Source organism: Ascidia mentula, chromosome 8, assembly GCF_947561715.1.
Source record: "Ascidia mentula chromosome 8, kaAscMent1.1, whole genome shotgun sequence".
NCBI classification, from domain to species: domain Eukaryota; kingdom Metazoa; phylum Chordata; class Ascidiacea; order Phlebobranchia; family Ascidiidae; genus Ascidia; species Ascidia mentula.
The window spans coordinates 5,046,438-5,071,772 of record NC_138573.1 but is presented as its reverse complement, the minus strand read 5'-3'; the positions used below and the strand labels follow the sequence as shown (position 1 = coordinate 5,071,772).

Below are 25,335 nucleotides of genomic sequence, written 5' to 3'. Positions count from 1 at the left end.
GCTTTTTGACGGAGTAAAACTAGAAAAATGCCTGAGTACAAACTTATCTACTTTAACTACCGCGGATCGGCAGAAATGATTCGCTTGCTTTTTGCTGATGCTGGCGTCGCATACGAAGACTTTCGGATTGAGCCCGAAGATTGGCCCAAACACAAACCAAGTAAGTCTTATAGAATACTATAACTCTATATTAGATAAAGATTGGAATATTGTTCGAAAATCATAATGCACGCCGTGTATGTACAACATGTTTGATGTTTAATTTTTGACCCATCTACAGACATGCAGTTCGGTAAGATGCCTGTACTTGTTGTTGATGGCGTCCAAATTGCAAACAGCCGAGCGATAGTTCGTTACGTCGCCAGGAAATTGGGTTATATGGGTGAAACTGACTTGGATGCGGCCCAAGTCGACGTTTGGGTCGAGACGTTGATTGAGGCATTCGTTAAACTACCATTTAGTGAACAAGATGAGACTGTAAAGGTTTGTACATAAATTCACAAACATCAGCAATACGAACATCCATAGCCCCTTTATCCCCATGATTTATCGCAGGAGGAAAAATTTAAGACGCTTATGACGGAAACACTTGGCCCCAACCTCAAAGCCATGGAGAAGGTAATCAAAGCATCAGAGGGACCTTACATTCTTAATACGGTAAGTTCAAACAAGTGTTTTGCATGTAAGGAAAAAATCCTATGTATAGTTTTTATTTTTACAGTTTACAGCTGCTGATGTTGTGGCATATCTTTCAACCGATGTAGTTGAGAAAATGTTTAAAGCTGATCTTTCCGGCTATCCGGCGATTAAGGCCCTTCAGAGTGCAGTGGCGGAAAGACCCAAAATTAAAAAGTGGATTGAAACTCGTCCAGTAACACAATTCTAACTCTGGCTGTGGAAGATGTTTTCGTTGTATAGTGCATGTGTGTAGTAATGTGTTGTTACGTACGCAACAAATTGTTAACTGCCATATATTTCCTTTCATTTTCGTAACAAATAAATAATCAGTGTTTTAAAAACGTGTTTTGAAATTATGTTGTTGTTTGCCTTTCAACAAACACAAATGTGCTGCCCATACTGATAAACCTATAGACACGAATCATAAGACTATTTTGCCAAGACAAAAATCTTCCATTTAAAGTGTTTCAATTTTGTCATAAAAACTCGCAAATGGTACTAATGTAAAATGAATTCGCACATCAGGTTTGACGTATGCAGTTGCCGAAATCCAATGAATAAATATTACCCGTTGGTTTCTTGGTATACTCATAGCCCATTCGCCATTGGGATAATTAATTGTAAGCGTGATGTAAAATAAATAGCTTGCGCCTGAAATAATAAAGCGAAAAAGGTGCGCTTTGTCAATACAGTTGTGTGTGCCCAGCGCGCCAAATCTTTTTCAGCAAACTGAACACCCACTTCACCGCGCATAATGACTTAGCAAAATAGGCCAGACAAAGGTAACAATCGAATATTCTAGAATTACAAGAAAAAAGGTCTTATGTTAAAGCAAGCATGTATACTTATAAGTCTCAATACAAGTATTTCTGTGCAGTTATGGAGGCATACGGTCATAACTCATTTAGTCGCAAATATATATTGCAGTCTTTCATGCTTGACTTGACACATGGATTATTTTTTTCTTTTTGAAACAGGCAACCGTGCGTAATGGAGGTTGTGAGACAGTTGGATTTTGAGGTAGCGTAGGTGCTGTTGAAATGCAGTGTATTTCCGCTATATGTAAACTATTCAATAACTGTACCATCGTATATCGGCTGCAGTTGCAAAGGGAAATGTTATGGTAACAAATGAAGATTATAATTTAAATCAACAGTCCTTCAAACCAAAGCAAACTATTGGAGTTAAATGCCTACAAAAGGGGAAAGTTACAGGTCTTGCATGTTTTTACTAGCATTTATTTTTTCTTCGGTCAACAGCTTGTCTGTAAAACAATCGTTTTTTCACGAAAATGCCGCAATACAAACTCTGCTACTTTGAAGCCCGTGGGCTTGGGGAAATGTGCCGTATGTTGTTTGCCGAGGCTGAAGTGAAATACGAAGACGTGCGTTATTCTTCTGAGAAATGGCCCGAACACAAGCCAAGTACGTTTAAGATATCTTTATTTGTGCAACAACAGTAAAATCATTGTAATTTCATAGCTTTAGCCCTGGAAGAAAGTGACCGTTTTTAATTTAAAGCAATCACCTCTTTTTACAGCAATGAAGTTTGGTCAGATGCCTGTACTGTTTGTGGACGGTGTCCAAATTGCTCACAGTCGCGCCATGGTTCGATACCTGGCCCGGGAGTTTGGGTTGAACGGAGAGAATTCATTAGAGGCTGCACAAATTGACACCTGGATTGAGGTTTTGTTCGAAACTTACGCAAAACTCCCATTTTTCGAAAAAGACGAAAAAGTGGTGGTGGGTTTGCCTTCGATATTTACAGTCGCGGGAAATCAATCAAACTTTTGTGACGCAATGTTGTTTCAGGCGGAAGCCATGAAGAATGCGATGGATGAAACTTTGGGTCCAAAGTTCAAGATCCTCGAAAAAGATATAAACTCAACGGAAGGCCCGTACATTTTGAAAAACGTAAGTATTCTGGATCCTGGTTGAGTAAACACCAATTTCCCAAACTACGTCATTACAGTTTTCGGCGGGTGATGTAGCTGCCTACGTGGCCACGGACATTCTCATCAAAAGATTTAAAGTGGATTTATCTTGCTTCCCTGCTATTGAGAAGCTTCTCGATGCCGTGGCCAAAAGACCAAAGATAAAGAAGTGGATCGAAACACGACCTGTGACAGAAAATTGAGTTCAAGGCAATGGAAAACAAGTTATGTCGCATTTGGACATTACATGTTTGTTACACACCATGTTCACTGTTCATAATTGTAATAAATAAATAAACAATTGTCTTGTCACACACCTACTGAAAGAATGGTTTCAAGATTAGCAGGCAGTTGCATGGGTCGACAAGTCTTTGTGCCAGGTTGATACCTATTACATATATATATATATATCGCTAATCAAGTAATGTCCGAAAGAGAAAAACAGCTCACCAAGTCACCAACCAATATACCTATTGTGACGGCCAAAATTTATTGGTTGAATGTCACGCATAGGCCTACGCTATCGGTCTGCCTATACCGGGTCTTCGTAGGTACCAACGTCAGGTACGATGAGTCAGAAATTCGCAATCGCACCCCAGTCTCTTGGTTTTTAGTGAATATATTGTGCAGTGAAAGAACGAATCAGTACGCCAAATCGTTCACAGATTCGGGATGACAGCAGTGTAGAATGGGTGAGACACAATACATCAGCAACAAGACAGTATCGGGGTAGACAGTACAAACAGGGCATGATTGAGATTTCTGAAGGTCACAGTACCACGTTTCTAAAGGCACTGTGGAGTTATCTTAGCGTCTAAAACATACAAACAAACGTCACAAATTTGCTACATAGTCAACTGGCTTACAAAACACTGAAAGAGGCACATGACAGGCCTTTAAGTCTACATAACACTTGTCACAAATATGGAAAGTACTACTAGAATCTCGACGCTGCAAAACCAGAACATTCGGTACAAATTTTACCTCGGGCTATGACAGAAAAAAGGGCGGAGCCTTTACCTCAGGCTAAATGAGATGTTGTTATAAGCTTAAACAAGTACTGCTGTATCTCACAAACTTGGTCGCAGCCAAAACCTCAGAAGTTGTTGTGTGCTATATTTGAGAGCTTTTTGGAGAAACAAAACTAGAAAAATGCCTGAGTACAAACTTTGTTACTTTAACAACCGCGGATCGGCAGAAATGATTCGCTTTCTTTTTGTTGATGCTGGCGTCGCATACGAAGACTTTCGGATTGAGCCCGAAGATTGGCCTGAACACAAACCAAGTAAGTCTTATAGAATACTATAACTCTATATTAGATAAAGATTGGAATATTGTTCGAAAGTCATAATGCACGCTGTGTCTATACCACATGCTTGATGATGCATCTACAGACATGCAGTTCGGTAAGATGCCTGTGCTTTTTGTTGATGGCGTCCAAATTGCAAACAGTCGAGCGATATTTCGCTACGTCGCCAGGAAATTTGGTTATGTTGGTGAAACTGACTTGGATGCGGCCCAAGTCGATGTTTGGATCGAGACGTTGACCGAGGCATTCGTTAAACTACCATTTGGTGAACAAGATGAAAGCGTAAAGGTATATGCATAAATTCACAAACATCAGCAACACGCACATCCATTTTTTTACACATCTTTCATCGCAGGAGGAAAAATTAAAGACTCTCATGTCGGAAACACTTGGCCCCAACCTCAAAGCCATGGAGAAGGTGATCAAAGCATCAGAGGGACCTTACATTCTTAAAACTGTGAGTTCAAATAAAAGTTTGGCGTACAAGGAAAAATTTCTACGTATGGTTTTTATTTTTTATAGTTCACAGCTGCTGATGTTTTAGCATACCTATCGACCGATGTAGTTGAGAAAATGTTTAAAGCTGATCTTTCCGGCTATCCGGCCATTAAGGCCCTTCAGAGTGCAGTGGCGGAAAGACCCAAAATTAAAAAGTGGATTGAAACTCGTCCAGTCACACAATTCTAACTCTGGCTGTGGAAGATGTTTTCATTGTATAGCGCATGTGTGTTGTAATGTGTTGTTTCATAGGCAACAAATTGTTAACTGCCATATATTTCCTTTCATTTTTGTAACAAATAAATAATCAGTGTTTTAAAAACGTGTTTTGAAATTATGTTGTTGTTTGCCTTTCAACAAACACAAATGTGTTGTCCATACTGATAAACCTATAGACACGAATCATAAGACTATTTTGCCAAGACAAAAATCTTCCATTCAAAGTGTTACAATTTTGTCATGAAAACTCGCAAATGGTACTGATGTAAAATGAATTCGCACATCAGGTTTAACGTATGCAGTTGCCGAAATCCAATGAATAAATAATTCCCGTTCTTGGTATACACATAGCCCATTCGCCATTCACCATCGGGAGAATTCATTGTAAGCGTGATGTAAAAGCGAAAAAGGTGCGCTTTGTCGATACAGTTGTGTGTGCTCAGCGCGCCAAATCTGTTTCAGCAAACTGAACACCTACTTCGCCGCGCATAATGACTTAGCAAAATAGGCCAGACAAACGTAACAGTCGAATATTCTCGAATTACAAGAAAAAAGGTCTTATGTTTAAGCAAGCATGGATACTTCTAAGTCCCAATACAATTATTTCTGTGCAGTTATGGAGGCATACGGTCATCACTCATTCAGTCGCAAAAATATATTGCAGTCTTTCATGCTTGACTTGACACATGGATTAATTTTTTCTTTTTGAAACAGGCAACCGTGCGCAATGGAGGTTGTGCGACAGTTGCATTTTGAGGTAGCGTAGGTGCTGTTGAAATGCAGTGTATTTCCGCTATATGTAAACTATTCAATAACTGTACCATCGTATATCGGCTGCAGTTGCAAAGAGAAATGTTATGGTAACAAATGAAGATTATTATTTAAATCAACAGTCCTTCAAACCAATGTAAACTATTGGAGTTAAGTGCTTATTATAGGGAAAAGTTACAGGTCTTGCATGTTCTACTAGCATTTACTTTTTTCTTTGGTCAACAGCTTGTCTGTAAAACAATCGTTTTTTCACTAAAATGCCGCAATACAAACTCTGCTACTTTGAAGCCCGTGGGCTTGGGGAAATGTGCCGTATGTTATTTGCCGAGGCTGAAGTGAAATACGAAGACGTGCGTTATTCTTCTGAGAAATGGCCCGAACACAAGCCAAGTAAGTTTAACACACTTTTATTTGTGCAACAACAGTTGTAAGTGTTGGAAAATCATAGTAATTTCATAGCTTTAGCCCTGGAAGAAAGTGACCGTTTTCGATTTAAAACAATCACCTCTTTTTACAGCAATGAAGTTTGGTCAGATGCCTGTACTGTTTGTGGACGGTGTCCAAATTGCTCACAGTCGCGCCATGGTTCGATACCTGGCCCGGGAGTTTGGGTTGAACGGAGAGAATTCATTAGAGGCTGCACAAATTGACACCTGGATTGAGGTTTTGTTCGAAACTTACGCAAAACTCCCATTTTTCGAAAAAGACGAAAAAGTGGTGGTGGGTTTGCCTTCGATATTTACAGTCGCGGGGAATCAATCAAACTTTTGTGACGCAATGTTGTTTCAGGCGGAAGCCATGAAGAATGCGATGGATGAAACTTTGGGTCCAAAGTTCAAGATCCTCGAAAAAGATATAAACTCAACGGAAGGCCCGTACATTTTGAAAAACGTAAGTATTCTGGATCCTGGTTGAGTAAACACCAATTTCCCAAACTACGTCTTTACAGTTTTCGGCGGGTGATGTAGCTGCTTACGTGGCCACGGACATTCTCATTAAAAGATTCAAAGTGGATTTATCTTCTTTCCCTGCCATTGTGAAGCTTCTCGATGCCGTGGCCAAAAGACCAAAGATAAAGAAGTGGATCGAAACACGACCTGTGACAGAAAATTGAGTTCAAGGCAATGGAAAACATGTTATGTCGCATTTGGACATTACATGTTTGTTACACACCATGTTCACTGTTCATAATTGTTATAAATAAATAAACAATTGTCTTGTCATACACCTACTGAAAGAATGGTTTCAAGATTAGCAGGCAGTTGCATGGAAAGTCTTTGTGCCAGGTTGATACCTATGACATATATATATATATATATATATATATATCGCTAATCAAGTAATGTCCGAAAGAGAAAAAACAGCTCACCAAGTCACCAACCAATATACCCATTGTGACGGCCAAAATTTATTGGTTGAATGTCACGCATAGGCCTACGCTATCGGTCTGCCTATACCGGGTCTTCGTAGGTACCATCAACGTCAGGTACGATGAGTCAGAAATTCGCAATCGCACCCCAGTCTCTTGGTTTTTAGTGAATATATTGTGCAGTGAAAGAACGAATCAGTACGCTAAATCGTTCACAGATTCGGGATGACAGCAGTGTAGAATGGGTGAGACACAATACATCAGCAACAAGACAGTATCGGGGTAGACAGTACAAACAGGGCATGATTGAGATTTCTGAAGGTCACAGTACCACGTTTCTAAAGGCACTGTGTAGCGTCTAAAACATACAAACAAACGTCACAAATTTGCTACATAGTCAACTGGCTTACAAAACACTGAAAGAGGCACATGACAGGCCTTTAAGTCTACATAACACTTGTCACAAATATGGAAAGTACTACTAGAATCTCGACGCTGCAAAACCAGAACATTCGGTACAAATTTTACCTCGGGCTATGACAGAAAAAAGGGCGGAGCCTTTACCTCAGGCTAAATGAGATGTTGTTATAAGCGGAAACAAGTACTGCTGTATCTCACAAACTTGGTCGCAGCCAAAACCTCAGAAGTTGTTGTGTGCTATATTTGAGAGCTTTTTGCAGAAAGAAAACTAGAAAAATGCCTGAATACAAACTTTGTTACTTTAACAACCGCGGATCGGCAGAAATGATTCGCTTTCTTTTTGTTGATGCTGGCGTCGCATACGAAGACTTTCGGATTGAGCCCGAAGATTGGCCTGAACACAAACCAAGTAAGTCTTATAGAATACTAGTAAGTCTTATAGAATACTATAACTCTATATTAGATAAAGATTGGAATATTGTTCGAAAGTCATAATGCACGCTGTGTCTATACCACATGCTTGATGATGCATCTACAGACATGCAGTTCGGTAAGATGCCTGTGCTTTTTGTTGATGGCGTCCAAATTGCAAACAGTCGAGCGATATTTCGCTACGTCGCCAGGAAATTTGGTTATATTGGTGAAACTGACTTGGATGCGGCCCAAGTCGATGTTTGGATCGAGACGTTGACCGAGGCATTCGTTAAACTACCATTTGGTGAACAAGATGAAAGCGTAAAGGTATATGCATAAATTCACAAACATCAGCAATACGAACATCCATTTTTTTACACATCTTTCATCGCAGGAGGAAAAATTAAAGACTCTCATGTCGGAAACACTTGGCCCCAACCTCAAAGCCATGGAGAAGGTGATCAAAGCATCAGAGGGACCTTACATTCTTAAAACTGTGAGTTCAAATAAAAGTTTGGCGTACAAGGAAAAATTTCTACGTATGGTTTTTATTTTTTATAGTTCACAGCTGCTGATGTTTTAGCATACCTATCGACCGATGTAGTTGAGAAAATGTTTAAAGCTGATCTTTCCGGCTATCCGGCCATTAAGGCCCTTCAGAGTGCAGTGGCGGAAAGACCCAAAATTAAAAAGTGGATTGAAACTCGTCCAGTCACACAATTCTAACTCTGGCTGTGGAAGATGTTTTCGTTGTATAGTGCATGTGTGTAGTAATGTGTTGTTACATAGGCAACAAATTGTTAACTGCCATATATTTCCTTTCATTTTCGTAACAAATAAATAATCAGTGTTTTAAAAACGTGTTTTAAAATTATGTTGTTGTTTGCCTTTCAACAAACACAAATGTGCTGCCCATACTGATAAACCTATAGACACGAATCATAAGACTATTTTGCCAAGACAAAAATCTTCCATTTAAAGTGTTTCAATTTTGTCATAAAAACTCGCAAATGGTACTAATGTAAAATGAATTCGCACATCAGGTTTGACGTATGCAGTTGCCGAAATCCAATGAATAAATAATACCCGTTGGTTTCTTGGTATACTCATAGCCCATTCGCCATTGGGATAATTAATTGTAAGCGTGATGTAAAATAAACAGCTTGCGCCTGAAATAATAAAGCGAAAAAGGTGCGCTTTGTCAATACAGTTGTGTGTGCCCAGCGCGCCAAATCTTTTTCAGCAAACTGAACACCCACTTCACCGCGCATAATGACTTAGCAAAATAGGCCAGACAAAGGTAACAATCGAATATTCTCGAATTACAAGAAAAAAGGTCTTATGTTAAAGCAAGCATGTATACTTATAAGTCTCAATACAAGTATTTCTGTGCAGTTATGGAGGCATACGGTCATAACTCATTCAGTCGCAAATATATATTGCAGTCTTTCATGCTTGACTTGACACATGGATTATTTTTTTCTTTTTGAAACAGGCAACCGTGCGTAATGGAGGTTGTGAGACAGTTGGATTTTGAGGTAGCGTAGGTACTGTTGAAATGCAGTGTATTTCCGCTATATGTAAACTATTCAATAACTGTACCATCGTATATCGGCTGCAGTTGCAAAGGGAAATGTTATGGTAACAAATGAAGATTATAATTTAAATCAACAGTCCTTCAAACCAAAGCAAACTATTGGAGTTAAATGCCTATAAAAGGGGAAAGTTACAGGTCTTGCATGTTTTTACTAGCATTTATTTTTTCTTTGGTCAACAGCTTGTCTGTAAAACAATCGTTTTTTCACGAAAATGCCGCAATACAAACTCTGCTACTTTGAAGCCCGTGGGCTTGGGGAAATGTGCCGTATGTTGTTTGCCGAGGCTGAAGTGAAATACGAAGACGTGCGTTATTCTTCTGAGAAATGGCCCGAACACAAGCCAAGTACGTTTAAGATATCTTTATTTGTGCAACAACAGTAAAATCATTGTAATTTCATAGCTTTAGCCCTGGAAGAAAGTGACCGTTTTTAATTTAAAGCAATCACCTCTTTTTACAGCAATGAAGTTTGGTCAGATGCCTGTACTGTTTGTGGACGGTGTCCAAATTGCTCACAGTCGCGCCATTGTTCGATACCTGGCCCGGGAGTTTGGGTTGAACGGAGAGAATTCATTAGAGGCTGCACAAATTGACACCTGGATTGAGGTTTTGTTCGAAACTTACGCAAAACTCCCATTTTTCGAAAAAGACGAAAAAGTGGTGGTGGGTTTGCCTTCGATATTTACAGTCGCGGGAAATCAATCAAACTTTTGTGACGCAATGTTGTTTCAGGCGGAAGCCATGAAGAATGCGATGGATGAAACTTTGGGTCCAAAGTTCAAGATCCTCGAAAAAGATATAAACTCAACGGAAGGCCCGTACATTTTGAAAAACGTAAGTATTCTGGATCCTGGTTGAGTAAACACCAATTTCCCAAACTACGCATTACAGTTTTCGGCGGGTGATGTAGCTGCCTACGTGGCCACGGACATTCTCATCAAAAGATTTAAAGTGGATTTATCTTGCTTCCCTGCTATTGAGAAGCTTCTCGATGCCGTGGCCAAAAGACCAAAGATAAAGAAGTGGATCGAAACACGACCTGTGACAGAAAATTGAGTTCAAGGCAATGGAAAACAAGTTATGTCGCATTTGGACATTACATGTTTGTTACACACCATGTTCACTGTTCATAATTGTAATAAATAAATAAACAATTGTCTTGTCACACACCTACTGAAAGAATGGTTTCAAGATTAGCAGGCAGTTGCATGGGTCGACAAGTCTTTGTGCCAGGTTGATACCTATTACATAGATATATATATATCGCTAATCAAGTAATGTCCGAAAGAGAAAAACAGCTCACCAAGTCACCAACCAATATACCTATTGTGACGGCCAAAATTTATTGGTTGAATGTCACGCATAGGCCTACGCTATCGGTCTGCCTATACCGGGTCTTCGTAGGTACCAACGTCAGGTACGATGAGTCAGAAATTCGCAATCGCACCCCAGTCTCTTGGTTTTTAGTGAATATATTGTGCAGTGAAAGAACGAATCAGTACGCTAAATCGTTCACAGATTCGGGATGACAGCAGTGTAGAATGGGTGAGACACAATACATCAGCAACAAGACAGTATCGGGGTAGACAGTACAAACAGGGCATGATTGAGATTTCTGAAGGTCACAGTATACCACGTTTCTAAAGGCACTGTGGAGTTATCTTAGCGTCTAAAACATACAAACAAACGTCACAAATTTGCTACATAGTCAACTGGCTTACAAAACACTGAAAGAGGCACATGACAGGCCTTTAAGTCTACATAACACTTGTCACAAATATGGAAAGTACTACTAGAATCTCGACGCTGCAAAACCAGAACATTCGGTACAAATTTTACCTCGGGCTATGACAGAAAAAAGGGCGGAGCCTTTACCTCAGGCTAAATGAGATGTTGTTATAAGCGGAAACAAGTACTGCTGTATCTCACAAACTTGGTCGCAGCCAAAACCTCAGAAGTTGTTGTGTGCTATATTTGAGAGCTTTTTGCAGAAACAAAGCTAGAAAAATGCCTGAATACAAACTTTGTTACTTTAACAACCGCGGATCGGCTGAAATGATTCGCTTTCTTTTTGTTGATGCTGGCGTCGCATACGAAGACTTTCGGATTGAGCCCGAAGATTGGCCTGAACACAAACCAAGTAAGTCTTATAGAATACTATAACTCTATATTAGATAAAGATTGGAATATTGTTCGAAAGTCATAATGCACGCTGTGTCTATACCACATGCTTGATGATGCATCTACAGACATGCAGTTCGGTAAGATGCCTGTGCTTTTTGTTGATGGCGTCCAGATTGCAAACAGTCGAGCGATATTTCGCTACGTCGCCAGGAAATTGGGTTATATTGGTGAAACTGACTTGGATGCGGCCCAAGTCGATGTTTGGATCGAGACGTTGACCGAGGCATTCGTTAAACTACCATTTGGTGAACAAGATGAAAGCGTAAAGGTATATGCATAAATTCACAAACATCAGCAACACGCACATCCATTTTTTTACACATCTTTCATCGCAGGAGGAAAAATTAAAGACTCTCATGTCGGAAACACTTGGCCCCAACCTCAAAGCCATGGAGAAGGTGATCAAAGCATCAGAGGGACCTTACATTCTTAAAACTGTGAGTTCAAATAAAAGTTTGGCGTACAAGGAAAAATTTCTACGTATGGTTTTTATTTTTTATAGTTCACAGCTGCTGATGTTTTAGCATACCTATCGACCGATGTAGTTGAGAAAATGTTTAAAGCTGATCTTTCCGGCTATCCGGCCATTAAGGCCCTTCAGAGTGCAGTGGCGGAAAGACCCAAAATTAAAAAGTGGATTGAAACTCGTCCAGTCACACAATTCTAACTCTGGCTGTGGAAGATGTTTTCATTGTATAGCGCATGTGTGTTGTAATGTGTTGTTTCATAGGCAACAAATTGTTAACTGCCATATATTTCCTTTCATTTTTGTAACAAATAAATAATCAGTGTTTTAAAAACGTGTTTTGAAATTATGTTGTTGTTTGCCTTTCAACAAACACAAATGTGTTGTCCATACTGATAAACCTATAGACACGAATCATAAGACTATTTTGCCAAGACAAAAATCTTCCATTCAAAGTGTTACAATTTTGTCATGAAAACTCGCAAATGGTACTGATGTAAAATGAATTCGCACATCAGGTTTAACGTATGCAGTTGCCGAAATCCAATGAATAAATAATTCCCGTTCTTGGTATACACATAGCCCATTCGCCATTCACCATCGGGAGAATTCATTGTAAGCGTGATGTAAAAGCGAAAAAGGTGCGCTTTGTCGATACAGTTGTGTGTGCTCAGCGCGCCAAATCTGTTTCAGCAAACTGAACACCTACTTCGCCGCGCATAATGACTTAGCAAAATAGGCCAGACAAACGTAACAGTCGAATATTCTCGAATTACAAGAAAAAAGGTCTTATGTTTAAGCAAGCATGGATACTTCTAAGTCCCAATACAATTATTTCTGTGCAGTTATGGAGGCATACGGTCATCACTCATTCAGTCGCAAAAATATATTGCAGTCTTTCATGCTTGACTTGACACATGGATTAATTTTTTCTTTTTGAAACAGGCAACCGTGCGCAATGGAGGTTGTGCGACAGTTGCATTTTGAGGTAGCGTAGGTGCTGTTGAAATGCAGTGTATTTCCGCTATATGTAAACTATTCAATAACTGTACCATCGTATATTGGCTGCAGTTGCAAAGAGAAATGTTATGGTAACAAATGAAGATTATTATTTAAATCAACAGTCCTTCAAACCAATGTAAACTATTGGAGTTAAGTGCTTATTATAGGGAAAAGTTACAGGTCTTGCATGTTCTACTAGCATTTACTTTTTTCTTTGGTCAACAGCTTGTCTGTAAAACAATCGTTTTTTCACTAAAATGCCGCAATACAAACTCTGCTACTTTGAAGCCCGTGGGCTTGGGGAAATGTGCCGTATGTTATTTGCCGAGGCTGAAGTGAAATACGAAGACGTGCGTTATTCTTCTGAGAAATGGCCCGAACACAAGCCAAGTAAGTTTAACACACTTTTATTTGTGCAACAACAGTTGTAAGTGTTGGAAAATCATAGTAATTTCATAGCTTTAGCCCTGGAAGAAAGTGACCGTTTTCGATTTAAAACAATCACCTCTTTTTACAGCAATGAAGTTTGGTCAGATGCCTGTACTGTTTGTGGACGGTGTCCAAATTGCTCACAGTCGCGCCATGGTTCGATACCTGGCCCGGGAGTTTGGGTTGAACGGAGAGAATTCATTAGAGGCTGCACAAATTGACACCTGGATTGAGGTTTTGTTCGAAACTTACGCAAAACTCCCATTTTTCGAAAAAGACGAAAAAGTGGTGGTGGGTTTGCCTTCGATATTTACAGTCGCGGGGAATCAATCAAACTTTTGTGACGCAATGTTGTTTCAGGCGGAAGCCATGAAGAATGCGATGGATGAAACTTTGGGTCCAAAGTTCAAGATCCTCGAAAAAGATATAAACTCAACGGAAGGCCCGTACATTTTGAAAAACGTAAGTATTCTGGATCCTGGTTGAGTAAACACCAATTTCCCAAACTACGTCTTTACAGTTTTCGGCGGGTGATGTAGCTGCTTACGTGGCCACGGACATTCTCATTAAAAGATTCAAAGTGGATTTATCTTCTTTCCCTGCCATTGTGAAGCTTCTCGATGCCGTGGCCAAAAGACCAAAGATAAAGAAGTGGATCGAAACACGACCTGTGACAGAAAATTGAGTTCAAGGCAATGGAAAACATGTTATGTCGCATTTGGACATTACATGTTTGTTACACACCATGTTCACTGTTCATAATTGTTATAAATAAATAAACAATTGTCTTGTCATACACCTACTGAAAGAATGGTTTCAAGATTAGCAGGCAGTTGCATGGAAAGTCTTTGTGCCAGGTTGATACCTATGACATATATATATATATATATATATATATATCGCTAATCAAGTAATGTCCGAAAGAGAAAAAACAGCTCACCAAGTCACCAACCAATATACCCATTGTGACGGCCAAAATTTATTGGTTGAATGTCACGCATAGGCCTACGCTATCGGTCTGCCTATACCGGGTCTTCGTAGGTACCATCAACGTCAGGTACGATGAGTCAGAAATTCGCAATCGCACCCCAGTCTCTTGGTTTTTAGTGAATATATTGTGCAGTGAAAGAACGAATCAGTACGCTAAATCGTTCACAGATTCGGGATGACAGCAGTGTAGAATGGGTGAGACACAATACATCAGCAACAAGACAGTATCGGGGTAGACAGTACAAACAGGGCATGATTGAGATTTCTGAAGGTCACAGTACCACGTTTCTAAAGGCACTGTGTAGCGTCTAAAACATACAAACAAACGTCACAAATTTGCTACATAGTCAACTGGCTTACAAAACACTGAAAGAGGCACATGACAGGCCTTTAAGTCTACATAACACTTGTCACAAATATGGAAAGTACTACTAGAATCTCGACGCTGCAAAACCAGAACATTCGGTACAAATTTTACCTCGGGCTATGACAGAAAAAAGGGCGGAGCCTTTACCTCAGGCTAAATGAGATGTTGTTATAAGCGGAAACAAGTACTGCTGTATCTCACAAACTTGGTCGCAGCCAAAACCTCAGAAGTTGTTGTGTGCTATATTTGAGAGCTTTTTGCAGAAAGAAAACTAGAAAAATGCCTGAATACAAACTTTGTTACTTTAACAACCGCGGATCGGCAGAAATGATTCGCTTTCTTTTTGTTGATGCTGGCGTCGCATACGAAGACTTTCGGATTGAGCCCGAAGATTGGCCTGAACACAAACCAAGTAAGTCTTATAGAATACTAGTAAGTCTTATAGAATACTATAACTCTATATTAGATAAAGATTGGAATATTGTTCGAAAGTCATAATGCACGCTGTGTCTATACCACATGCTTGATGATGCATCTACAGACATGCAGTTCGGTAAGATGCCTGTGCTTTTTGTTGATGGCGTCCAAATTGCAAACAGTCGAGCGATATTTCGCTACGTCGCCAGGAAATTTGGTTATATTGGTGAAACTGACTTGGATGCGGCCCAAGTCGATGTTTGGATCGAGACGTTGACCGAGGCATTCGTTAAACTACCATTTGGTGAACAAGATGAAAGCGTAAAGGTATATGCATAAATTCACAAACATCAGCAATACGAACATCCATTTTTTTACACATCTTTCATCGCAGGAGGAAAAATTAAAGACTCTCATGTCGGAAACACTTGGCCCCAACCTCAAAGCCATGGAGAAGGTGATCAAAGCATCAGAGGGACCTTACATTCTTAAAACTGTGAGTTCAAATAAAAGTTTGGCGTACAAGGAAAAATTTCTACGTATGGTTTTTATTTTTTATAGTTCACAGCTGCTGATGTTTTAGCATACCTATCGACCGATGTAGTTGAGAAAATGTTTAAAGCTGATCTTTCCGGCTATCCGGCCATTAAGGCCCTTCAGAGTGCAGTGGCGGAAAGACCCAAAATTAAAAAGTGGATTGAAACTCGTCCAGTCACACAATTCTAACTCTGGCTGTGGAAGATGTTTTCGTTGTATAGTGCATGTGTGTAGTAATGTGTTGTTACATAGGCAACAAATTGTTAACTGCCATATATTTCCTTTCATTTTCGTAACAAATAAATAATCAGTGTTTTAAAAACGTGTTTTAAAATTATGTTGTTGTTTGCCTTTCAACAAACACAAATGTGCTGCCCATACTGATAAACCTATAGACACGAATCATAAGACTATTTTGCCAAGACAAAAATCTTCCATTTAAAGTGTTTCAATTTTGTCATAAAAACTCGCAAATGGTACTAATGTAAAATGAATTCGCACATCAGGTTTGACGTATGCAGTTGCCGAAATCCAATGAATAAATAATACCCGTTGGTTTCTTGGTATACTCATAGCCCATTCGCCATTGGGATAATTAATTGTAAGCGTGATGTAAAATAAACAGCTTGCGCCTGAAATAATAAAGCGAAAAAGGTGCGCTTTGTCAATACAGTTGTGTGTGCCCAGCGCGCCAAATCTTTTTCAGCAAACTGAACACCCACTTCACCGCGCATAATGACTTAGCAAAATAGGCCAGACAAAGGTAACAATCGAATATTCTCGAATTACAAGAAAAAAGGTCTTATGTTAAAGCAAGCATGTATACTTATAAGTCTCAATACAAGTATTTCTGTGCAGTTATGGAGGCATACGGTCATAACTCATTCAGTCGCAAATATATATTGCAGTCTTTCATGCTTGACTTGACACATGGATTATTTTTTTCTTTTTGAAACAGGCAACCGTGCGTAATGGAGGTTGTGAGACAGTTGGATTTTGAGGTAGCGTAGGTACTGTTGAAATGCAGTGTATTTCCGCTATATGTAAACTATTCAATAACTGTACCATCGTATATCGGCTGCAGTTGCAAAGGGAAATGTTATGGTAACAAATGAAGATTATAATTTAAATCAACAGTCCTTCAAACCAAAGCAAACTATTGGAGTTAAATGCCTATAAAAGGGGAAAGTTACAGGTCTTGCATGTTTTTACTAGCATTTATTTTTTCTTTGGTCAACAGCTTGTCTGTAAAACAATCGTTTTTTCACGAAAATGCCGCAATACAAACTCTGCTACTTTGAAGCCCGTGGGCTTGGGGAAATGTGCCGTATGTTGTTTGCCGAGGCTGAAGTGAAATACGAAGACGTGCGTTATTCTTCTGAGAAATGGCCCGAACACAAGCCAAGTACGTTTAAGATATCTTTATTTGTGCAACAACAGTAAAATCATTGTAATTTCATAGCTTTAGCCCTGGAAGAAAGTGACCGTTTTTAATTTAAAGCAATCACCTCTTTTTACAGCAATGAAGTTTGGTCAGATGCCTGTACTGTTTGTGGACGGTGTCCAAATTGCTCACAGTCGCGCCATTGTTCGATACCTGGCCCGGGAGTTTGGGTTGAACGGAGAGAATTCATTAGAGGCTGCACAAATTGACACCTGGATTGAGGTTTTGTTCGAAACTTACGCAAAACTCCCATTTTTCGAAAAAGACGAAAAAGTGGTGGTGGGTTTGCCTTCGATATTTACAGTCGCGGGAAATCAATCAAACTTTTGTGACGCAATGTTGTTTCAGGCGGAAGCCATGAAGAATGCGATGGATGAAACTTTGGGTCCAAAGTTCAAGATCCTCGAAAAAGATATAAACTCAACGGAAGGCCCGTACATTTTGAAAAACGTAAGTATTCTGGATCCTGGTTGAGTAAACACCAATTTCCCAAACTACGCATTACAGTTTTCGGCGGGTGATGTAGCTGCCTACGTGGCCACGGACATTCTCATCAAAAGATTTAAAGTGGATTTATCTTGCTTCCCTGCTATTGAGAAGCTTCTCGATGCCGTGGCCAAAAGACCAAAGATAAAGAAGTGGATCGAAACACGACCTGTGACAGAAAATTGAGTTCAAGGCAATGGAAAACAAGTTATGTCGCATTTGGACATTACATGTTTGTTACACACCATGTTCACTGTTCATAATTGTAATAAATAAATAAACAATTGTCTTGTCACACACCTACTGAAAGAATGGTTTCAAGATTAGCAGGCAGTTGCATGGGTCGACAAGTCTTTGTGCCAGGTTGATACCTATTACATAGATATATATATATCGCTAATCAAGTAATGTCCGAAAGAGAAAAACAGCTCACCAAGTCACCAACCAATATACCTATTGTGACGGCCAAAATTTATTGGTTGAATGTCACGCATAGGCCTACGCTATCGGTCTGCCTATACCGGGTCTTCGTAGGTACCAACGTCAGGTACGATGAGTCAGAAATTCGCAATCGCACCCCAGTCTCTTGGTTTTTAGTGAATATATTGTGCAGTGAAAGAACGAATCAGTACGCTAAATCGTTCACAGATTCGGGATGACAGCAGTGTAGAATGGGTGAGACACAATACATCAGCAACAAGACAGTATCGGGGTAGACAGTACAAACAGGGCATGATTGAGATTTCTGAAGGTCACAGTATACCACGTTTCTAAAGGCACTGTGGAGTTATCTTAGCGTCTAAAACATACAAACAAACGTCACAAATTTGCTACATAGTCAACTGGCTTACAAAACACTGAAAGAGGCACATGACAGGCCTTTAAGTCTACATAACACTTGTCACAAATATGGAAAGTACTACTAGAATCTCGACGCTGCAAAACCAGAACATTCGGTACAAATTTTACCTCGGGCTATGACAGAAAAAAGGGCGGAGCCTTTACCTCAGGCTAAATGAGATGTTGTTATAAGCGGAAACAAGTACTGCTGTATCTCACAAACTTGGTCGCAGCCAAAACCTCAGAAGTTGTTGTGTGCTATATTTGAGAGCTTTTTGCAGAAACAAAGCTAGAAAAATGCCTGAATACAAACTTTGTTACTTTAACAACCGCGGATCGGCTGAAATGATTCGCTTTCTTTTTGTTGATGCTGGCGTCGCATACGAAGACTTTCGGATTGAGCCCGAAGATTGGCCTGAACACAAACCAAGTAAGTCTTATAGAATACTATAACTCTATATTAGATAAAGATTGGAATATTGTTCGAAAGTCATAATGCACGCTGTGTCTATACCACATGCTTGATGATGCATCTACAGACATGCAGTTCGGTAAGATGCCTGTGCTTTTTGTTGATGGCGTCCAGATTGCAAACAGTCGAGCGATATTTCGCTACGTCGCCAGGAAATTGGGTTATATTGGTGAAACTGACTTGGATGCGGCCCAAGTCGATGTTTGGATCGAGACGTTGACCGAGGCATTCGTTAAACTACCATTTGGTGAACAAGATGAAAGCGTAAAGGTATATGCATAAATTCACAAACATCAGCAACACGCACATCCATTTTTTTACACATCTTTCATCGCAGGAGGAAAAATTAAAGACTCTCATGTCGGAAACACTTGGCCCCAACCTCAAAGCCATGGAGAAGGTGATCAAAGCATCAGAGGGACCTTACATTCTTAAAACTGTGAGTTCAAATAAAAGTTTGGCGTACAAGGAAAAATTTCTACGTATGGTTTTTATTTTTTATAGTTCACAGCTGCTGATGTTTTAGCATACCTATCGACCGATGTAGTTGAGAAAATGTTTAAAGCTGATCTTTCCGGCTATCCGGCCATTAAGGCCCTTCAGAGTGCAGTGGCGGAAAGACCCAAAATTAAAAAGTGGATTGAAACTCGTCCAGTCACACAATTCTAACTCTGGCTGTGGAAGATGTTTTCATTGTATAGCGCATGTGTGTTGTAATGTGTTGTTTCATAGGCAACAAATTGTTAACTGCCATATATTTCCTTTCATTTTTGTAACAAATAAATAATCAGTGTTTTAAAAACGTGTTTTGAAATTATGTTGTTGTTTGCCTTTCAACAAACACAAATGTGTTGTCCATACTGATAAACCTATAGACACGAATCATAAGACTATTTTGCCAAGACAAAAATCTTCCATTCAAAGTGTTACAATTTTGTCATGAAAACTCGCAAATGGTACTGATGTAAAATGAATTCGCACATCAGGTTTAACGTATGCAGTTGCCGAAATCCAATGAATAAATAATTCCCGTTCTTGGTATACACATAGCCCATTCGCCATTCACCATCGGGAGAATTCATTGTAAGCGTGATGTAAAAGCGAAAAAGGTGCGCTTTGTCGATACAGTTGTGTGTGCTCAGCGCGCCAAATCTGTTTCAGCAAACTGAACACCTACTTCGCCGCGCATAATGACTTAGCAAAATAGGCCAGACAAACGTAACAGTCGAATATTCTCGAATTACAAGAAAAAAGGTCTTATGTTTAAGCAAGCATGGATACTTCTAAGTCCCAATACAATTATTTCTGTGCAGTTATGGAGGCATACGGTCATCACTCATTCAGTCGCAAAAATATATTGCAGTCTTTCATGCTTGACTTGACACATGGATTAATTTTTTCTTTTTGAAACAGGCAACCGTGCGCAATGGAGGTTGTGCGACAGTTGCATTTTGAGGTAGCGTAGGTGCTGTTGAAATGCAGTGTATTTCCGCTATATGTAAACTATTCAATAACTGTACCATCGTATATCGGCTGCAGTTGCAAAGAGAAATGTTATGGTAACAAATGAAGATTATTATTTAAATCAACAGTCCTTCAAACCAATGTAAACTATTGGAGTTAAGTGCTTATTATAGGGAAAAGTTACAGGTCTTGCATGTTCTACTAGCATTTACTTTTTTCTTTGGTCAACAGCTTGTCTGTAAAACAATCGTTTTTTCACTAAAATGCCGCAATACAAACTCTGCTACTTTGAAGCCCGTGGGCTTGGGGAAATGTGCCGTATGTTATTTGCCGAGGCTGAAGTGAAATACGAAGACGTGCGTTATTCTTCTGAGAAATGGCCCGAACACAAGCCAAGTAAGTTTAACACACTTTTATTTGTGCAACAACAGTTGTAAGTGTTGGAAAATCATAGTAATTTCATAGCTTTAGCCCTGGAAGAAAGTGACCGTTTTCGATTTAAAACAATCACCTCTTTTTACAGCAATGAAGTTTGGTCAGATGCCTGTACTGTTTGTGGACGGTGTCCAAATTGCTCACAGTCGCGCCATGGTTCGATACCTGGCCCGGGAGTTTGGGTTGAACGGAGAGAATTCATTAGAGGCTGCACAAATTGACACCTGGATTGAGGTTTTGTTCGAAACTTACGCAAAACTCCCATTTTTCGAAAAAGACGAAAAAGTGGTGGTGGGTTTGCCTTCGATATTTACAGTCGCGGGGAATCAATCAAACTTTTGTGACGCAATGTTGTTTCAGGCGGAAGCCATGAAGAATGCGATGGATGAAACTTTGGGTCCAAAGTTCAAGATCCTCGAAAAAGATATAAACTCAACGGAAGGCCCGTACATTTTGAAAAACGTAAGTATTCTGGATCCTGGTTGAGTAAACACCAATTTCCCAAACTACGTCTTTACAGTTTTCGGCGGGTGATGTAGCTGCTTACGTGGCCACGGACATTCTCATTAAAAGATTCAAAGTGGATTTATCTTCTTTCCCTGCCATTGTGAAGCTTCTCGATGCCGTGGCCAAAAGACCAAAGATAAAGAAGTGGATCGAAACACGACCTGTGACAGAAAATTGAGTTCAAGGCAATGGAAAACATGTTATGTCGCATTTGGACATTACATGTTTGTTACACACCATGTTCACTGTTCATAATTGTTATAAATAAATAAACAATTGTCTTGTCATACACCTACTGAAAGAATGGTTTCAAGATTAGCAGGCAGTTGCATGGAAAGTCTTTGTGCCAGGTTGATACCTATGACATATATATATATATATATATATATATATCGCTAATCAAGTAATGTCCGAAAGAGAAAAAACAGCTCACCAAGTCACCAACCAATATACCCATTGTGACGGCCAAAATTTATTGGTTGAATGTCACGCATAGGCCTACGCTATCGGTCTGCCTATACCGGGTCTTCGTAGGTACCATCAACGTCAGGTACGATGAGTCAGAAATTCGCAATCGCACCCCAGTCTCTTGGTTTTTAGTGAATATATTGTGCAGTGAAAGAACGAATCAGTACGCTAAATCGTTCACAGATTCGGGATGACAGCAGTGTAGAATGGGTGAGACACAATACATCAGCAACAAGACAGTATCGGGGTAGACAGTACAAACAGGGCATGATTGAGATTTCTGAAGGTCACAGTACCACGTTTCTAAAGGCACTGTGTAGCGTCTAAAACATACAAACAAACGTCACAAATTTGCTACATAGTCAACTGGCTTACAAAACACTGAAAGAGGCACATGACAGGCCTTTAAGTCTACATAACACTTGTCACAAATATGGAAAGTACTACTAGAATCTCGACGCTGCAAAACCAGAACATTCGGTACAAATTTTACCTCGGGCTATGACAGAAAAAAGGGCGGAGCCTTTACCTCAGGCTAAATGAGATGTTGTTATAAGCGGAAACAAGTACTGCTGTATCTCACAAACTTGGTCGCAGCCAAAACCTCAGAAGTTGTTGTGTGCTATATTTGAGAGCTTTTTGCAGAAAGAAAACTAGAAAAATGCCTGAATACAAACTTTGTTACTTTAACAACCGCGGATCGGCAGAAATGATTCGCTTTCTTTTTGTTGATGCTGGCGTCGCATACGAAGACTTTCGGATTGAGCCCGAAGATTGGCCTGAACACAAACCAAGTAAGTCTTATAGAATACTAGTAAGTCTTATAGAATACTATAACTCTATATTAGATAAAGATTGGAATATTGTTCGAAAGTCATAATGCACGCTGTGTCTATACCACATGCTTGATGATGCATCTACAGACATGCAGTTCGGTAAGATGCCTGTGCTTTTTGTTGATGGCGTCCAGATTGCAAACAGTCGAGCGATATTTCGCTACGTCGCCAGGAAATTGGGTTATATTGGTGAAACTGACTTGGATGCGGCCCAAGTCGATGTTTGGATCGAGACGTTGACCGAGGCATTCGTTAAACTACCATTTGGTGAACAAGATGAAAGCGTAAAGGTATATGCATAAATTCACAAACATCAGCAACACGCACATCCATTTTTTTACACATCTTTCATCGCAGGAGGAAAAATTAAAGACTCTCATGTCGGAAACACTTGGCCCCAACCTCAAAGCCATGGAGAAGGTGATCAAAGCATCAGAGGGACCTTACATTCTTAAAACTGTGAGTTCAAATAAAAGTTTGGCGTACAAGGAAAAATTTCTACGTATGGTTTTTATTTTTTATAGTTCACAGCTGCTGATGTTTTAGCATACCTATCGACCGATGTAGTTGAGAAAATGTTTAAAGCTGATCTTTCCGGCTATCCGGCCATTAAGGCCCTTCAGAGTGCAGTGGCGGAAAGACCCAAAATTAAAAAGTGGATTGAAACTCGTCCAGTCACACAATTCTAACTCTGGCTGTGGAAGATGTTTTCGTTGTATAGTGCATGTGTGTAGTAATGTGTTGTTACATAGGCAACAAATTGTTAACTGCCATATATTTCCTTTCATTTTCGTAACAAATAAATAATCAGTGTTTTAAAAACGTGTTTTAAAATTATGTTGTTGTTTGCCTTTCAACAAACACAAATGTGCTGCCCATACTGATAAACCTATAGACACGAATCATAAGACTATTTTGCCAAGACAAAAATCTTCCATTTAAAGTGTTTCAATTTTGTCATAAAAACTCGCAAATGGTACTAATGTAAAATGAATTCGCACATCAGGTTTGACGTATGCAGTTGCCGAAATCCAATGAATAAATAATACCCGTTGGTTTCTTGGTATACTCATAGCCCATTCGCCATTGGGATAATTAATTGTAAGCGTGATGTAAAATAAACAGCTTGCGCCTGAAATAATAAAGCGAAAAAGGTGCGCTTTGTCAATACAGTTGTGTGTGCCCAGCGCGCCAAATCTTTTTCAGCAAACTGAACACCCACTTCACCGCGCATAATGACTTAGCAAAATAGGCCAGACAAAGGTAACAATCGAATATTCTCGAATTACAAGAAAAAAGGTCTTATGTTAAAGCAAGCATGTATACTTATAAGTCTCAATACAAGTATTTCTGTGCAGTTATGGAGGCATACGGTCATAACTCATTCAGTCGCAAATATATATTGCAGTCTTTCATGCTTGACTTGACACATGGATTATTTTTTTCTTTTTGAAACAGGCAACCGTGCGTAATGGAGGTTGTGAGACAGTTGGATTTTGAGGTAGCGTAGGTACTGTTGAAATGCAGTGTATTTCCGCTATATGTAAACTATTCAATAACTGTACCATCGTATATCGGCTGCAGTTGCAAAGGGAAATGTTATGGTAACAAATGAAGATTATAATTTAAATCAACAGTCCTTCAAACCAAAGCAAACTATTGGAGTTAAATGCCTATAAAAGGGGAAAGTTACAGGTCTTGCATGTTTTTACTAGCATTTATTTTTTCTTTGGTCAACAGCTTGTCTGTAAAACAATCGTTTTTTCACGAAAATGCCGCAATACAAACTCTGCTACTTTGAAGCCCGTGGGCTTGGGGAAATGTGCCGTATGTTGTTTGCCGAGGCTGAAGTGAAATACGAAGACGTGCGTTATTCTTCTGAGAAATGGCCCGAACACAAGCCAAGTACGTTTAAGATATCTTTATTTGTGCAACAACAGTAAAATCATTGTAATTTCATAGCTTTAGCCCTGGAAGAAAGTGACCGTTTTTAATTTAAAGCAATCACCTCTTTTTACAGCAATGAAGTTTGGTCAGATGCCTGTACTGTTTGTGGACGGTGTCCAAATTGCTCACAGTCGCGCCATTGTTCGATACCTGGCCCGGGAGTTTGGGTTGAACGGAGAGAATTCATTAGAGGCTGCACAAATTGACACCTGGATTGAGGTTTTGTTCGAAACTTACGCAAAACTCCCATTTTTCGAAAAAGACGAAAAAGTGGTGGTGGGTTTGCCTTCGATATTTACAGTCGCGGGAAATCAATCAAACTTTTGTGACGCAATGTTGTTTCAGGCGGAAGCCATGAAGAATGCGATGGATGAAACTTTGGGTCCAAAGTTCAAGATCCTCGAAAAAGATATAAACTCAACGGAAGGCCCGTACATTTTGAAAAACGTAAGTATTCTGGATCCTGGTTGAGTAAACACCAATTTCCCAAACTACGCATTACAGTTTTCGGCGGGTGATGTAGCTGCCTACGTGGCCACGGACATTCTCATCAAAAGATTTAAAGTGGATTTATCTTGCTTCCCTGCTATTGAGAAGCTTCTCGATGCCGTGGCCAAAAGACCAAAGATAAAGAAGTGGATCGAAACACGACCTGTGACAGAAAATTGAGTTCAAGGCAATGGAAAACAAGTTATGTCGCATTTGGACATTACATGTTTGTTACACACCATGTTCACTGTTCATAATTGTAATAAATAAATAAACAATTGTCTTGTCACACACCTACTGAAAGAATGGTTTCAAGATTAGCAGGCAGTTGCATGGGTCGACAAGTC

At 39.6% G+C, this 25,335-nt stretch overlaps 12 protein-coding genes across 12 annotated transcripts; all 12 read left to right on the top strand.

The window, feature by feature from the left end:
- Positions 1-27: 27 nt before the first annotated feature.
- LOC145910913 (uncharacterized) lies at positions 28-4,683 on the top strand. Its single transcript, XM_082998130.1, has 9 exons — positions 28-160; positions 281-483; positions 556-657; positions 722-871; positions 3,277-3,407; positions 3,700-3,896; positions 4,006-4,208; positions 4,276-4,377; positions 4,443-4,683. Exons 1-9 carry the CDS (start codon positions 28-30, stop codon positions 4,605-4,607), a joined length of 1,386 nt encoding a protein of 461 aa, XP_082854256.1. The 3' UTR covers positions 4,608-4,683.
- Positions 1,942-2,917, top strand: LOC145911309 (hematopoietic prostaglandin D synthase-like). Its single transcript, XM_082998609.1, has 4 exons — positions 1,942-2,102; positions 2,218-2,420; positions 2,490-2,591; positions 2,650-2,917. The coding sequence occupies exons 1-4, from the start codon at positions 1,970-1,972 to the stop codon at positions 2,812-2,814; spliced, it is 603 nt and encodes a 200-aa protein (XP_082854735.1). The 5' UTR covers positions 1,942-1,969; the 3' UTR covers positions 2,815-2,917.
- Positions 4,684-5,637: 954 nt separating the features above from the next.
- Positions 5,638-6,589, top strand: LOC145911711 (hematopoietic prostaglandin D synthase-like). Its single transcript, XM_082999129.1, has 4 exons — positions 5,638-5,798; positions 5,926-6,128; positions 6,198-6,299; positions 6,358-6,589. Exons 1-4 carry the CDS (start codon positions 5,666-5,668, stop codon positions 6,520-6,522), a joined length of 603 nt encoding a protein of 200 aa, XP_082855255.1. The 5' UTR covers positions 5,638-5,665; the 3' UTR covers positions 6,523-6,589.
- Positions 6,590-7,473: 884 nt separating this feature from the next.
- On the top strand, positions 7,474-8,448 carry LOC145910908 (hematopoietic prostaglandin D synthase-like). Its single transcript, XM_082998125.1, has 4 exons — positions 7,474-7,606; positions 7,736-7,938; positions 8,006-8,107; positions 8,173-8,448. The coding sequence occupies exons 1-4, from the start codon at positions 7,474-7,476 to the stop codon at positions 8,335-8,337; spliced, it is 603 nt and encodes a 200-aa protein (XP_082854251.1). The 3' UTR covers positions 8,338-8,448.
- A 713-nt stretch (positions 8,449-9,161) lies between these two features.
- Positions 9,162-10,367, top strand: LOC145911687 (hematopoietic prostaglandin D synthase-like). The gene is made up of 4 exons (XM_082999099.1): positions 9,162-9,553; positions 9,669-9,871; positions 9,941-10,042; positions 10,100-10,367. The coding sequence occupies exons 1-4, from the start codon at positions 9,421-9,423 to the stop codon at positions 10,262-10,264; spliced, it is 603 nt and encodes a 200-aa protein (XP_082855225.1). The 5' UTR covers positions 9,162-9,420; the 3' UTR covers positions 10,265-10,367.
- Positions 10,368-11,155: 788 nt separating this feature from the next.
- LOC145912288 (hematopoietic prostaglandin D synthase-like) lies at positions 11,156-12,135 on the top strand. The gene is made up of 4 exons (XM_082999712.1): positions 11,156-11,348; positions 11,458-11,660; positions 11,728-11,829; positions 11,895-12,135. The coding sequence occupies exons 1-4, from the start codon at positions 11,216-11,218 to the stop codon at positions 12,057-12,059; spliced, it is 603 nt and encodes a 200-aa protein (XP_082855838.1). The 5' UTR covers positions 11,156-11,215; the 3' UTR covers positions 12,060-12,135.
- A 954-nt stretch (positions 12,136-13,089) lies between these two features.
- On the top strand, positions 13,090-15,900 carry LOC145910905 (uncharacterized). The gene is made up of 9 exons (XM_082998121.1): positions 13,090-13,250; positions 13,378-13,580; positions 13,650-13,751; positions 13,810-13,971; positions 14,448-14,556; positions 14,972-15,058; positions 15,188-15,390; positions 15,458-15,559; positions 15,625-15,900. Exons 1-9 carry the CDS (start codon positions 13,118-13,120, stop codon positions 15,787-15,789), a joined length of 1,266 nt encoding a protein of 421 aa, XP_082854247.1. The 5' UTR covers positions 13,090-13,117; the 3' UTR covers positions 15,790-15,900.
- Positions 15,901-16,613: 713 nt separating this feature from the next.
- On the top strand, positions 16,614-17,819 carry LOC145911688 (hematopoietic prostaglandin D synthase-like). Its single transcript, XM_082999100.1, has 4 exons — positions 16,614-17,005; positions 17,121-17,323; positions 17,393-17,494; positions 17,552-17,819. The coding sequence occupies exons 1-4, from the start codon at positions 16,873-16,875 to the stop codon at positions 17,714-17,716; spliced, it is 603 nt and encodes a 200-aa protein (XP_082855226.1). The 5' UTR covers positions 16,614-16,872; the 3' UTR covers positions 17,717-17,819.
- Positions 17,820-18,607: 788 nt separating this feature from the next.
- LOC145912238 (hematopoietic prostaglandin D synthase-like) lies at positions 18,608-19,587 on the top strand. Its single transcript, XM_082999654.1, has 4 exons — positions 18,608-18,800; positions 18,910-19,112; positions 19,180-19,281; positions 19,347-19,587. The coding sequence occupies exons 1-4, from the start codon at positions 18,668-18,670 to the stop codon at positions 19,509-19,511; spliced, it is 603 nt and encodes a 200-aa protein (XP_082855780.1). The 5' UTR covers positions 18,608-18,667; the 3' UTR covers positions 19,512-19,587.
- Positions 19,588-20,541: 954 nt separating this feature from the next.
- On the top strand, positions 20,542-21,493 carry LOC145911712 (hematopoietic prostaglandin D synthase-like). The gene is made up of 4 exons (XM_082999131.1): positions 20,542-20,702; positions 20,830-21,032; positions 21,102-21,203; positions 21,262-21,493. Exons 1-4 carry the CDS (start codon positions 20,570-20,572, stop codon positions 21,424-21,426), a joined length of 603 nt encoding a protein of 200 aa, XP_082855257.1. The 5' UTR covers positions 20,542-20,569; the 3' UTR covers positions 21,427-21,493.
- Positions 21,494-22,358: 865 nt separating this feature from the next.
- LOC145912381 (hematopoietic prostaglandin D synthase-like) lies at positions 22,359-23,361 on the top strand. The gene is made up of 4 exons (XM_082999835.1): positions 22,359-22,510; positions 22,640-22,842; positions 22,910-23,011; positions 23,077-23,361. The coding sequence occupies exons 1-4, from the start codon at positions 22,378-22,380 to the stop codon at positions 23,239-23,241; spliced, it is 603 nt and encodes a 200-aa protein (XP_082855961.1). The 5' UTR covers positions 22,359-22,377; the 3' UTR covers positions 23,242-23,361.
- Positions 23,362-24,064: 703 nt separating this feature from the next.
- On the top strand, positions 24,065-25,271 carry LOC145911676 (hematopoietic prostaglandin D synthase-like). The gene is made up of 4 exons (XM_082999087.1): positions 24,065-24,457; positions 24,573-24,775; positions 24,845-24,946; positions 25,004-25,271. Exons 1-4 carry the CDS (start codon positions 24,325-24,327, stop codon positions 25,166-25,168), a joined length of 603 nt encoding a protein of 200 aa, XP_082855213.1. The 5' UTR covers positions 24,065-24,324; the 3' UTR covers positions 25,169-25,271.
- Positions 25,272-25,335: the final 64 nt, after the last annotated feature.

Excerpts from the sequence above, each read along its gene's own strand:
- LOC145910913 (XM_082998130.1), top strand. The coding sequence starts at position 28 with ATGCCTGAGTACAAACTTATCTACTTTAACTACCGCGGATCGGCAGAA. Across the intron at positions 161-280 it reads TTGGCCCAAACACAAACCAA|ACATGCAGTTCGGTAAGATG; the intron begins GTAAGTCTTATA and ends ACCCATCTACAG. Across the intron at positions 4,378-4,442 it reads GACCTTACATTCTTAAAACT|TTCACAGCTGCTGATGTTTT; the intron begins GTGAGTTCAAAT and ends TATTTTTTATAG.
- LOC145911712 (XM_082999131.1), top strand. The coding sequence starts at position 20,570 with ATGCCGCAATACAAACTCTGCTACTTTGAAGCCCGTGGGCTTGGGGAA. Across the intron at positions 21,033-21,101 it reads AAAAAGACGAAAAAGTGGTG|GCGGAAGCCATGAAGAATGC; the intron begins GTGGGTTTGCCT and ends ATGTTGTTTCAG. Across the intron at positions 21,204-21,261 it reads GCCCGTACATTTTGAAAAAC|TTTTCGGCGGGTGATGTAGC; the intron begins GTAAGTATTCTG and ends ACGTCTTTACAG.
- LOC145911309 (XM_082998609.1), top strand. The coding sequence starts at position 1,970 with ATGCCGCAATACAAACTCTGCTACTTTGAAGCCCGTGGGCTTGGGGAA. Across the intron at positions 2,421-2,489 it reads AAAAAGACGAAAAAGTGGTG|GCGGAAGCCATGAAGAATGC; the intron begins GTGGGTTTGCCT and ends ATGTTGTTTCAG. Across the intron at positions 2,592-2,649 it reads GCCCGTACATTTTGAAAAAC|TTTTCGGCGGGTGATGTAGC; the intron begins GTAAGTATTCTG and ends ACGTCATTACAG.
- LOC145911711 (XM_082999129.1), top strand. The coding sequence starts at position 5,666 with ATGCCGCAATACAAACTCTGCTACTTTGAAGCCCGTGGGCTTGGGGAA. Across the intron at positions 5,799-5,925 it reads ATGGCCCGAACACAAGCCAA|CAATGAAGTTTGGTCAGATG; the intron begins GTAAGTTTAACA and ends CTCTTTTTACAG. Across the intron at positions 6,300-6,357 it reads GCCCGTACATTTTGAAAAAC|TTTTCGGCGGGTGATGTAGC; the intron begins GTAAGTATTCTG and ends ACGTCTTTACAG.
- LOC145910905 (XM_082998121.1), top strand. The coding sequence starts at position 13,118 with ATGCCGCAATACAAACTCTGCTACTTTGAAGCCCGTGGGCTTGGGGAA. Across the intron at positions 13,251-13,377 it reads ATGGCCCGAACACAAGCCAA|CAATGAAGTTTGGTCAGATG; the intron begins GTAAGTTTAACA and ends CTCTTTTTACAG. Across the intron at positions 13,752-13,809 it reads GCCCGTACATTTTGAAAAAC|TTTTCGGCGGGTGATGTAGC; the intron begins GTAAGTATTCTG and ends ACGTCTTTACAG.
- LOC145912238 (XM_082999654.1), top strand. The coding sequence starts at position 18,668 with ATGCCTGAATACAAACTTTGTTACTTTAACAACCGCGGATCGGCTGAA. Across the intron at positions 18,801-18,909 it reads TTGGCCTGAACACAAACCAA|ACATGCAGTTCGGTAAGATG; the intron begins GTAAGTCTTATA and ends ATGCATCTACAG. Across the intron at positions 19,113-19,179 it reads AACAAGATGAAAGCGTAAAG|GAGGAAAAATTAAAGACTCT; the intron begins GTATATGCATAA and ends CTTTCATCGCAG.
- LOC145910908 (XM_082998125.1), top strand. The coding sequence starts at position 7,474 with ATGCCTGAATACAAACTTTGTTACTTTAACAACCGCGGATCGGCAGAA. Across the intron at positions 7,607-7,735 it reads TTGGCCTGAACACAAACCAA|ACATGCAGTTCGGTAAGATG; the intron begins GTAAGTCTTATA and ends ATGCATCTACAG. Across the intron at positions 7,939-8,005 it reads AACAAGATGAAAGCGTAAAG|GAGGAAAAATTAAAGACTCT; the intron begins GTATATGCATAA and ends CTTTCATCGCAG.
- LOC145912288 (XM_082999712.1), top strand. The coding sequence starts at position 11,216 with ATGCCTGAATACAAACTTTGTTACTTTAACAACCGCGGATCGGCTGAA. Across the intron at positions 11,349-11,457 it reads TTGGCCTGAACACAAACCAA|ACATGCAGTTCGGTAAGATG; the intron begins GTAAGTCTTATA and ends ATGCATCTACAG. Across the intron at positions 11,661-11,727 it reads AACAAGATGAAAGCGTAAAG|GAGGAAAAATTAAAGACTCT; the intron begins GTATATGCATAA and ends CTTTCATCGCAG.
- LOC145911676 (XM_082999087.1), top strand. The coding sequence starts at position 24,325 with ATGCCGCAATACAAACTCTGCTACTTTGAAGCCCGTGGGCTTGGGGAA. Across the intron at positions 24,458-24,572 it reads ATGGCCCGAACACAAGCCAA|CAATGAAGTTTGGTCAGATG; the intron begins GTACGTTTAAGA and ends CTCTTTTTACAG. Across the intron at positions 24,947-25,003 it reads GCCCGTACATTTTGAAAAAC|TTTTCGGCGGGTGATGTAGC; the intron begins GTAAGTATTCTG and ends TACGCATTACAG.
- LOC145912381 (XM_082999835.1), top strand. The coding sequence starts at position 22,378 with ATGCCTGAATACAAACTTTGTTACTTTAACAACCGCGGATCGGCAGAA. Across the intron at positions 22,843-22,909 it reads AACAAGATGAAAGCGTAAAG|GAGGAAAAATTAAAGACTCT; the intron begins GTATATGCATAA and ends CTTTCATCGCAG. Across the intron at positions 23,012-23,076 it reads GACCTTACATTCTTAAAACT|TTCACAGCTGCTGATGTTTT; the intron begins GTGAGTTCAAAT and ends TATTTTTTATAG.
- LOC145911688 (XM_082999100.1), top strand. The coding sequence starts at position 16,873 with ATGCCGCAATACAAACTCTGCTACTTTGAAGCCCGTGGGCTTGGGGAA. Across the intron at positions 17,006-17,120 it reads ATGGCCCGAACACAAGCCAA|CAATGAAGTTTGGTCAGATG; the intron begins GTACGTTTAAGA and ends CTCTTTTTACAG. Across the intron at positions 17,495-17,551 it reads GCCCGTACATTTTGAAAAAC|TTTTCGGCGGGTGATGTAGC; the intron begins GTAAGTATTCTG and ends TACGCATTACAG.
- LOC145911687 (XM_082999099.1), top strand. The coding sequence starts at position 9,421 with ATGCCGCAATACAAACTCTGCTACTTTGAAGCCCGTGGGCTTGGGGAA. Across the intron at positions 9,554-9,668 it reads ATGGCCCGAACACAAGCCAA|CAATGAAGTTTGGTCAGATG; the intron begins GTACGTTTAAGA and ends CTCTTTTTACAG. Across the intron at positions 10,043-10,099 it reads GCCCGTACATTTTGAAAAAC|TTTTCGGCGGGTGATGTAGC; the intron begins GTAAGTATTCTG and ends TACGCATTACAG.